This window comes from Ptychodera flava, chromosome 13, assembly GCF_041260155.1.
Source record: "Ptychodera flava strain L36383 chromosome 13, AS_Pfla_20210202, whole genome shotgun sequence".
Taxonomy (NCBI): Eukaryota; Metazoa; Hemichordata; class Enteropneusta; family Ptychoderidae; genus Ptychodera; species Ptychodera flava.
Window position 1 is genome coordinate 32,592,153 of NC_091940.1, and position 12,009 is coordinate 32,604,161.

Genomic DNA, 12,009 nt, shown 5'->3' on the forward strand with positions numbered 1-12,009 from the left:
AACATGCCCACTCATTTCCCTGTACCTGCAACTTTAACATATCAGATCTAGAGCGACCATACATCTGTCACGTCGTTTAATTTTGGGCAAATATCATACAGACAAACATCCCATCTTTCATTTTCGTATATCAAGAAGCAGTGTTACGAGAATGTTATCACTCTGACTGCACGTGTTTTGTCGATGTACTGTAAGCTTAATTATTATTACCGACCATGAAAAGGCTGGAAAGCTTATTGTTTATCACGTGGACATTTTTAATCTAAAACCGTAACAGGTGATGGACAATTTACCCCTTACATTAGATCACTTTGCTCACACCTTGAAGCTATCCTGGTACAACAAACTCTTTCAAAGGGTAGGCCCATATTATAGCTTATACAGACTTTCAAAATTTATGAAGTCGGAAGACGGAATCGATCTTCTTCAAGTTGACCAGAACATTTTTTCTCATGCAAGTCTCATGAATTGCATATTCATATATACTTATGGCCCGATTGATACTTTAAGCTTAATTATAGAAAATGAACAAGTTATCGTATATATAATAACTATACCGTTTGTCCGAGTCTGCAGCACATTATTTTGACGATACGCGCCTGCGCACTGTAAGCCGGAAACAAGTCAACGACTACTTCACTCACTAGTCCATCAACCTATGGCATTTTTTTTTACGAAAGGGTTGAAAATAATTATAAACAACACAGTGGAATTGTTATTAGCTAAAGGAGCCTTCATTTTTTATGGGAAGCGGGCCGGTGACAATCGGGGACGGGTCGAGTTTTAGAAAATAGATTATAGAGGGGGAGTCAAATTTTATACTTCAATTGACAGTTTGCGATGGGTATATTCATAGACTTTAAAAACGTTTTTAAAGTCTATGGTATATTTAACAAAAGATTGTATGGAAATTTGACATCATCAAAATAGAACGGAAAATAAAAAAAAAATGTCAGACCAAGCAGATTACTGCCCCTATATCTGTGTTATCGCTAGTTTTTCAGTATTTTGTGTTCTGTTTAGCAATTTCAGTTTCTTGTTCAACTCCCAACAACAGGATGAACTGCGAAGTAGTGTTCTGCTTCTCAACAAAGGCATTGTGTTTGAAGTAGCTTTGTTATTGACCAGAATTGCATTCCAGTCCGGACTTGAATTAATTTGTCAGCAATGACAATGGTCGTGCCACGTACGAACGCTATGCTTACCATCAACACTGAATATTTTAGGATTTTGTGGGAAGTAGACCAAGAACTGGAGTTAATTTACACGGAGCAACATTCTGAAAAATTGCCAAAAGTTACAGATATTGTCCATTGTGCAAAGTTGTGTCGTTATGCCGTTACATTCCAATGCCACATCCTGCACATCTTGACGGCATATCATGGCCATATTGTAATCTTTTTATGAATCTATTACGATCAATAATTTTACCGGGATCATATTTTACAATCGATGAATTGACAGGCCTGGCGGCGGGGGTCATATTTCAGTGAGTGGGCTCAACTTTTAAATTTCTTTATATAATACATTACTTAAATTTCACAGCCCTCGTAAACAATGAGTTTCCGAAAGACGGTCGGATCATGTGCGCACAAAGTATGCCCCAGATTTACATGGTGTTTGACAGCAAATAGTGCAGTATTGCTCAAGCATGCAGTATATGACTAAGAAGTGACAAAATTAACTTCGAATGGTTGCCTAATTTTTTTTTTCGGTAACTTGCAGCGCAACCCCCGATATTTAATCTAAGTTATGATTCATAAATGGTGAAAATTTACTTGTGAATAAAGAATCCACAAAGTTTCAAACTGTTTATTTTTTGGGAGTGTATTAACTGGTATAGCAATAAGAATCAACTCAAAATACATTATTATTACCTCATTCTACTGAATTTGGCATAAAATTGTATGTTGTAGTCTGACTGATTATGGCCAAATACAAAATTATTTGTTTGGAAAAGGATAGTTGTACTCTTACTAATGCTGCTTGATATTAAATCATCTGTTTAGAAACAGATATCAATGATATTGTGTGGCATGTCATGTCATTTGCATGATAAGAAAGTTCCGTCGTGTGTAGCTGTGATATCGCAGCGGTATTTGTGGCGTATATCGAACGCGATCGGGTCATTGGGGTCATCGCCACAGTCCCCCGCGATGACCCCAATGACCCGAGCGCGTTCGATACACGCTACAAGTGCCGCTGCGATATCACAGCTACGTCATGTGTAGATAGCATCTTGTCATTTAAAAATTCTAGTCTGGTAAACTTGCTTGTCATAGCTTTTGACTCTCACTGTGCAGTATATAAAGATAGGCTTGGCCTATCCTGTTCGTGTACAACAAACCATGGTTTAAACTTCCCAAGGTAACTTATGATTTTTTTGCATGTATAAAGTATAATCCTTAGCCCCTGACACGCACAGCATTGTCATTTGTTCAGAGAAGAGCTGGAACAATATCAACACGGCAATGAGAAATTGTGAAGTTCTTTTTGTTTAATGATGATAATTTTTTTTAAATGATGTTACAACTGGTAAAAAGACTGCTGTTGTTATACAGGGATGAAAAACAAAAGAGTTCAAAAACATAAAGAGCTGAAATGTGATATCAGTTGAAGGGTAAAGAGAAATTCAGAGGCAAGCACACGATTCAGCAAGTATGGTTTGCACATATTGGTGGTCCTTGGTATTGGCATTGTTGGTCCGTACGAGTGGTGGACAAGACTGACCGCTACTCCTGTGGTTGGTCCTACATCTCACAGTACATGAGATTGCTTATCAACTGAAACAACTTGTACAGGCACACAGTTATTGCTTCATTAGGAGGCAGGCAATTTTTACTGTGGTTTAAAATGCACAGATTATTTTTTCTCTAATTAGGGGAACTCTGCCAGTTCGCTTCTCTCGACATTTATTTTGAGTGAATTATAAAATTATCATATGATTTTGGTAGTGGAGAATATTGCATTTTTGGGAAATTGTCTGTTGGTCAACTAAAAATTTAGAAAGGAATATGGAAACCAGATGAGACATTTTTGTCAACTAAGAACAGTTGATCATCTAGATGATTACAACTGAAGTTTTGTCACTTTGAATAACAGATTACACCAAAGACATGTATTATTGGCTACAGAGAAATAGCCTCCAAACTTTGTCATTACTTTCATTCAAACAGCAAATTTTACATGTACAGCCTGATTGTTAAGGGAGGTAACCACACACTGCAAATTTGTACATATCCACAATTGGTAAAAGGTGCCATCCGCGTTTACAATGAAGCCCTGGACAATTTACAGTCTCACCTTGAAGCCCTTCTCTGACCTCATGAAAATTTGAGGTGTCACCCATGTCTTCATTTTGCAACAGTATTGGCTGGTAGGGTTTTCGCGATTTTACTTTTTTTTTTGGTGCAGCATCCTCTCTCTCAGTCTAAACCCTGTGCACATTTGCAAATATCCATACAAATATATGGAGAATGAGGTGTCATCTATGTTTACATATGAATGGTGGCAGCCCTAGACAGTTTTCATTGCAGAATTTGTTTTTCTTGTGCGGTGCACCTCTTTCTATTTCAAAATGGGATTCAACATTAGGATACTGGTACTATAAATATAGGTAACCAAAGTCAGATTCCTTTGATATACTTTTCCTGTTGCATTTCAAAAATTGTCAGAATATTAATTCTAATAACATAACACGCTGTAAACATAGTCTGATGATAACTGACAATTTCATGTTCAAAGAAAAGAAGTTATTACAAGAGATATATTGATACATATCAAGGAAACTTATGGGTAGTGTATTGTACTGTAGATAGATGTTCACCAGATTATCTGACCCCTGCATGTGTGAGAGACACTTATGCAAATTGTAAGCATTATAGATAGAAATACTGACAATATACTATCTTCTCAGTTGTCTCCCAAAACGTCAAAATTCAAAGTTATCAAAATAGAATATTCTGCAGTGTAAATATGACACCATTTTACAACAAGGTTCTTAACATTTTCACTGCAGTAGTTTGCCCCAACCAATCATTATCAATGGTGAGTGTGGAGTAGGTTACAGGGAAACAGGGGTGAACAAGTTCAAGCCTATAATGAAAAGAAAAGCAGCATATTCCAAAGATACCATTTGTGGTCAAAGTTGGCAGTTTTGAAACAACAGCTTGTTTTGTTTTTCCTCCTTTTTTCCTTCAGGTTTTTGTTTTAAATCAGAGTAATGTTGTAGGGGCTCTATTATAAGTTGATGATGACAATTGGTCGTATCAGAGCACGAAGGTTGTAACTGATATTTTGTGAAAGTCATTCGCCTTCTGAAAAGTAAATGACTTGCTACAGTTTCTTAAATTCAAACAAAGTGAAAAATTTCGTGTAAAACCATCATTTAATATTCATTTGAATGTGTTTCGCATTCATATTATGGACAATTGTATTCAAAATTCACCTTTACTTGCACACCTGTTCAATGCTAAAATTTGGACTTACAACCCTTACTGCACTGACGCAACGTGTTTCCATGGCAACATCATGGTTTGTGAATATTTATAAACAACCTTTTAAGACTTTCTCTTTGTTATGTCTTTTGGCGAGTTCATTTTTCCTGTTCACAATTAGGCGTGTCTATATCAATATTTTTCATCATGTTTCATCTTTGTCAGAGTTGTTCAGGATCCTTGTCGTCTTGGTTACCACCATCATTAGCATTTTCTGGTTTGTTCTTCTCGTCTTCATCTTCCTTGCTGTCCTCTTTCACCTCACTCTCTTTGCTGTCCTCCCCTGTATCGGCATCTTTAATGTCCTCGTTCACATCATCTTCCTCCTCCATGCCTTCCACACCTCCACTGAGCTGATCATCAAGCTCGGTATCTTCCTCTGCATCGTCTCCGTCATCTTTTGTTTTGTCTTCGTCTCTCTGGCCCTCCAACAATTTCCCTTTGTTCTCTTTCTTCTTCGTTGATGTGATGTTCACGCCGCACAGTCGCAAAATGTGGTGGCGGTCTCCCTTGGAGACGAATGACCTGACAGAGGTCTTCCCTCTCCATCCAACGACAATGATGTTGTTCTCATCTGGACAGCTATCAGAGAGAGACAATAAGAGTGTGAATTTCACAGTGGTTTGTGTTGAATCGTTGGTAATATGAGAACTAGACAAGCTGCCTAAATTGAGGAGTTGCCAACACTGTCAGGTGTAACGACTGTGTAGCAGTCAGTCGATCACAAAGAAATCAACCTCGTGGAAGTTGAAATGTTGTCTGGAAGGGGGCCAGACGTAGTCAAACACCACCACCCAGATCTGCAAAAACAATGCTTGCTGGACAGTTAGCAAGATGTGCCTGGATGATGTGTGGTGTTGTTTTGACTACTCGTGACCTCCTTCCAGACAATGTTTCAACTTTTGCAGAGTTGATGTCTTTATGATTGACTTTTATTATGGCCTAGATGATAGCTTCACCTGAGTGTCAGGAAATCCTCAATTTATTCAGTATGTCACGTTACCATATTGCCAATGATTCAACGCAGACCATCCTAAGTTCAGAATAGCTTCAGAAAACCTCTATCAAACATTAAAACCCTGACACCACATCTTATAGAACCTCAAAGTTGCTAACACAATAACATTTAACTCACCTGTCAGCTGGTGGCTCATAGATAAACATCACACTACCCTGACCTGAAAAAGATACACCAGAAATAATTTTGAAATGGCCAAAATATTGAGTTACACTGTTCCCTGTGACAATATCAGCCTTTCATTCAAGATACCGTAATAGTTATGTTTCAAGTATTTTTTAATAATTAAACAACGATGATTTCTGAACCATATATTACTTAAAGATTCCTTTGCAGCGTCATTATATTGGTACTTCTACATACATCAGCAATGTAAAATACCTTGCCTGAAAGCCAAATAAGAGATTTTTTCTACATATACAACATCCAGATATTCGCATCTCTTCAAACATTTTTGAGCAATAGAGTGCAGCCTCACCGTAATGAATTGTGTGTCCTTCACACAATGATTATGGAGACAACTGATGCAAAACCCATTAAAAGAAAACATTATCATTGTTCCCCATGTAGCAAACTCAAATGTTATTGACACAAACCAGTTTTACTGACTTGTATCTGGATCATTAATTTGACCTATAGAGTCTTCAGCTTGACCATTGATTTCTATTTATAAAGTCACAGGCCACTGCTTTGATATACCATATTTATTCAGGAAAGCGACCCAGGTGCTCAGCTTTTGCTAGAATATAGTTTCACCTTTGAACAACCACACAATGTAAGGGAGAGGAATTTAAGCAAGTTGGGGGCACTCACCAGAAAAAATACGGTAATTCCTTTAAATTCATCACAGCCTTTCACTTAGCCCCATTAGATCACCGTAAGGTCAAACACACTCACCTACAAAATCAATACTTCCTACAAAAGGACACAGTATCTTTCTTTCAAGTAAATAACTTGCACTTTTCTCAAAATAACTGATTCAACCAACCTCTGACAAAGAAATATCAAAGACCTGTCTTACAAAATCAAGGCGGTCAAGTGGATTAATTATTCTGCGTTATGAAAATCTGAAAGTTTCCTGTGATTACATGCTTCACAACTTTTGTTGGAGTGTGACCAATGAAGTTGTACAAGGTCCATTTATTGTAACTAATAGTATCAAAGGGATTTGGAAATAGCCAGGAAAAGATCAATAATCCCTTATTTTGGTATGAAATTTAATTATATATCATGATTTCAAAAAGCAGTTATGTGCACTTTTTCACTGCTTGCTGCTTTATCACGCAAAGGCCCAGTACTTGGCATCCTTTTTTTTTTTTTTTTGAAAAAGATAAATTTATTTCAACATAGTCACAAATAAAACAAATCTACATAACTGTGAATGCGTTAAAATTACAATGCGTCTTGTGTGAAAAAACAAATAATTAGCTGTTTGATTACAAAGATCATCATATGAATGCATTCAGGATGCATTCTTCTCCTTCCAGTCTTACAAGGCTTGAAAACTTTGTGATAAAATCCTCAGTTTTGTTCATCATCTTATAAATGAAATACAATGTATTCATCCATGAGGAGAGATGACATTTCAATTGCATGACATAGGATTGAAGGGAAACTTTAATTCCATCAAGAGTAACCGAATTTCGAATATTCCAAACTGTATATTTTACAAAGGAAGTAATACAGTAAATAATGTCAGATGTTGCATTATTATCATTTTCGATTCCTGCAATTGCTAATCTTTTGATATTGATATTATTATCAAAGTTGTGGTTTCTGACAAAGAAAGAAATACATTTCTGCCAGATTTCTTTAACATATTTACACTCAAATAATATGTGTTCCAGTGTTTCTTCTTGGCCACAAATATGGCATTTCCATCACTTAATTGAAAGTTTTGGCCAAGCTTCCTGTGACTAGGCCTCGATGGAAAATCTTCCAATTTAAATCATTTACTGAATTGCTGACAATTTCTGTTGAATTAAGACGGCTGAATAGAGTAGCTTTGTAACTGTCAGTAAGACTTAGATTCTCAGCCATTTTTGACCAATCTGACCTCTGACTGCATGCCATTTCTTATCAACTAATTTCCAATAAAGTGACTTGGTTTTGACCTCACTTTTTGTCAGACCATAATTCTCTAAGTCTAAGATATCATAGTTTTCTTCATTTTGGATGTTTGAAGAAATGATTTGTTTCCAGGAATCTGGAATAGCATTGAGGAGTGTTTCATACTCTGTTTGATTTCCTCTTGCACATGTCTATTTGTACCTCCTCTAATTTTTGCAATTATTTCCCATTGTTGAAGCCAGTCATTTCTGTCATCATTCCAGATGTCCCTAAGCCTTAAAATTCCACTCTTTGACCATTTGTCATAAAAGAGGACACTTCCTTCATTCTTAATATTGTCGTTACACCACAGAACTTCTCTAAGAAGATTCTGTTTTGATGTTGGCAGATTCACTCTTGTAAGTCTAAGTGACTTCCAGGTATTTAACATATCCCCATACACCATTGGGGTTCGTTTGTTGTTGACTTTGAAATTGAGATGGAGGTAGTGATAATCACTATTAAGTTTATTGTCATAACTCGCTATGAAGCACTTGGCAACCTAGGGTTACTGGTTGGGTTTACTGCGCCCTCAACAGTAGAACTCGCCAAAAACCATAATATCATGTTACAATGTCGAGAAAAGGGTACCAGGAGGTCACCCAATCAACACTTTTATACACTGTTCACATTGGGTGACCTTGCCATAGCCTCGTCTTAATTGTGTACCATATTGTCATGTTGTTGGTACGTTCCAATGTTGAGGGCGCACTAACCCCTGGGTACACGTGTATGCCTAGGTATGTCGCCTAAGCCCAGACCAAACAGTTGTTCGAGTGCGGTGTCCAGGCCACAAGCTGAGCCTCAAAAGGTCATTTGGTGAAATCATTATTTTCATAGCCTTCAACAATAATAATGTGAACGCATGTATATTTCAAAGGAATTCAGTGAAAAATTTTCAGAAACAGCAAACTGAAATCTGGTCGCATTACTATGATTTCCAATAAGCATGGCAACTAGTGTCCGATATTGCGAGCCTGACCAACCTTGACAGCATTTGTGCCATTGAGATTCAGTTGATTTTTGTTGTCTGAGGTAAATTTCTACGCCTTTCTTATCTTTAAAAGAATTTCAAACGAAACACAGCATAACTTTGTCTGAGGTATTTTTCTATTCCATGTTATCTTTGAAATCATGTATATAATTTCGCAGAAGGTATGTGAAGACCAAGAAATCATATAGTCTTTGCCCTGTACAAAAATGTGCGCGCCGAGTTCCTTACTCATGCTACTGATGACCAGAAATGATTGACAACATGTCCACGGCGTACTATTCCTAAAGTAGTTCAAAAGTTTAAACGCAGAATCACTACGGAAAACTTGCACAAAAATAATAAATTCTTGGCTGGTGCATGTCATAGGTATAATATTCCCCAATATTTTTCTAAATTCAGCTGACAGCTCGGAAATAAACTTGACAAAATAACTGTGTGAACACTCATCTTTCACTCACGGTGACACAGTCATTATGTCACTCACTTTTTTCCTTAATATAGAAAAATATTTGAGAATAATATCTAAAAATACCGTCAATGACGCTGTACCTTCTCTAATGTGTGGCCAGGTCAGGTAATTGGTTGTTGGCATGGAGTTGTTGGTAAATAGTTGATGATGTAGGGGCATGAGGTGGGATATGGACCCAAAGAACCCAAAAGATGATTAAATACATCAATCAAAAAAATTCTAAGCTACAGTATAAACTGCCTAAAGATAGTTCAATGTGGCAAAAAGTTAAACAATTCAGAAATAAGAATTAACAGTCCAAAATAGTAATGACGCACTTCCTTACTGACCTGAGTGCATGTGAAATACACAACCTGGCATCTGTAAATTAAATGTATACCAAGTGATCATTTCCAGTCACTTTTAAACTGTTTTTAATGGATTTTCCAAAGAGTCCTGTGGAAATGATGAAAAACGCCTATCTGGTCTTGTGTTTGTATAACCTCATGGCTGATAATTGTCATAGTATTGAAAAAAATTGAAAGTGAAGAAATTACTGTTTTTAATAGGCATATTTTCCTTGAAATACATGACCATGTAAAGAATATATGCTAAAAGTGTTTAAGAGTAAATTTCTTTTCAAAAAATAATTTAATTTGTGACCAAAGGATTTTTATTCTTTGAGTTTACAAATTCAAACATTGCAATTTGTTCAATCATCTTGTGCAGTGCAAAATTTATAAAATGACTGAAAAACAAAAAAAAATTGGCAGAATTACAGTCTACCGTATGTGATGTAAAATTATGGGTTGACATCACGATAACTGTTAATCTGTTTGAAGTACTAATATACTATAATTTAAAAAAGAAAAATTCATGCAGAAACGGTAAAATATATTGTCAGCAATGTAGTGTTAATTTGGACTTTACATCAAAATATGCCTTTGCTGGATACCAAATATATAGGGCGAAATATCAGCCATGTTCAGCAAAATCCACACAACAGCATTGATCCTTTTCTAATTTGATTTGATTTGCTTATGTTATCCTTGTATGACAGTCAGTACAATATGGAACTTGAACACAACACAGTGAATAAGTATGCTGTAAATGAAATGGTGTGGCTGCATCCACATGCAGCAATAGGAGTGCCTTTGTCTCTCACCCCTCATTTCCAACCTGTCCCATCCCTGAAAAAATAGTTTGGTCTTATATTTATAATGTTAATAATTTCTGTATTTTTTAAAATGTGCGCATCTCAAAAACTTTTGATCATAAACATTTTCATTGTTTTTTATAGCTGACCAATCAGTTAACCTGTTTATTTTGAATATTTGCGCATTTTTCCTCAGTATTTGACATTTTCTGAATACCTTCTTATTCAGTTTGTCATTTTCTAAAAGTTTAAATGCTCCATTGTGTGGTCAAGCTTTCCACAAGCATCAAATAGGTATACCACACGAACATGCTACGGCTTCTGAAAGCGCTCAGTGTGTAAGCATGTGGGAATTTTCGAAGCATTTTTTCTCGTTTAATTTGGCAAATTATCAGCAAATACCTCAATACTTCAAGGTACCCCTTTCTTCTCAATCGTTTCCTGGAGTTTCAAAGTCATACGAACGAAAATGAGCGAAAAATTTCGATGCAAAAATCGTGCATCAGCGAGAGTGGCGGCCATGTTTTCAACTCGCTATTTTTAGCCCACTGAGGCTATGCATACACAGCGTTCTATCGCAGTTGAGCCTGAGCGTAAAGACACTGAAAGTATTCATAGATAGATAGCCCATGATTCGACCTTTATTTTCGTGTTTTTCGTTTGAATTTTGGCCAAATAGTCGCTTTTTTAGCGGGTTTTGAATTTTTCTAAAGCATCTAAAAACATTATAATGATTTTTAATTATCAAACGAAAGAAAAAAAATAAGAAATTTAATTAATTATTTACAAAATAAAAATATTTTTGACAAGGTGAATCATGCAGCTCAAAAGCGAACGATCAATGTTTTGGACGAGTGTGAGCGATTTTCGCGGGGATTCCCCAGACCTATCGTTCATAGCTACGGCGCTTGAAAACACGGTCAGTTTCTGTGAAACGGGATGAAATTTTCTTTCAGGCGAGGCGTTTGAAGTCACTCTTGAGAAAAATTACTTATTTATCAGTGGTTGTTTTACCGTTTCATGAACCATTTTTTCGATTCAATCACTTGTTGACCTGAAAACAACGATATTTAGTACTCTTTTTCAACAGACTTTAGTATGTAGCTGCCGATACGGCTGTCAAAATACTATCGTTTTCAAAGTACATTTTGAGCGAACTTTATAAATTAACATTCTGAACCACAGTGTAATGTTATGCTTGGAATTTTGTTGCTTTTGAGGTTCATTCGTAGTTTTTTATAATGATTCTGTTCCTTTCCATCATCAAACATCGACAAGTATAAAATTAGCCCTAATCACTTAAATGAGAATTATGTGTTTCCTTTCGGTTTTTTAATATGTAACGAAATAAATAAGTTGATTTGTTTTGATCCTTTCCACGTATTGGTATTTTTTCCTGGTTGAAAGTTACTAATATCCTTTAATAGTCCTTAGTCTCTACAATCTCAGAAAAGAATGAAACGATTGATTTATAAAAGAAACTTTATTGCGACACACTTCAGTCATTTTCATAACTCTGAAGTTCAAAATTGAGTGTGCTGTACTCATATCTTGGCAGTGTTGAACTCTTCTGTTGTAGTATCTGCAATCGAAACTGGTACTTCACATAGAATAATTAAAAGCATTTCATCAACAGTTTTCAAATTCCACTTACTTTCAATTTGAATGTTTCCAACGACCAAAACATATTGTGGATCATGGTAAGATTAAAACCTCACATATTCTAAAGGTACAGTAATATCAAATTACATAATTGGAGGCGTTAATAAAAAACAAGAAATGTTTAGG

The 12,009-nt window shown here is 36.1% G+C and overlaps 1 protein-coding gene across 2 annotated transcripts in view; it reads right to left on the reverse strand.

The window, feature by feature from the left end:
* Positions 1–2,477: 2,477 nt before the first annotated feature.
* Positions 2,478–12,009, reverse strand: part of LOC139148194 (RNA cytosine-C(5)-methyltransferase NSUN2-like) — a 66,067-nt gene continuing 56,535 nt past the window's right edge. For both annotated transcript variants that reach the window (XM_070719506.1, XM_070719505.1), the window contains exons 19-20: positions 5,632–5,674; positions 2,478–5,078 (exon numbers count right to left, since the gene is read on the reverse strand). In XM_070719506.1, the coding sequence (XP_070575607.1) occupies positions 4,658–5,078; positions 5,632–5,674 (464 nt within the window). In that variant the 3' untranslated portion in view covers positions 2,478–4,657. The remainder of the gene's footprint in view (positions 5,079–5,631; positions 5,675–12,009) is intronic.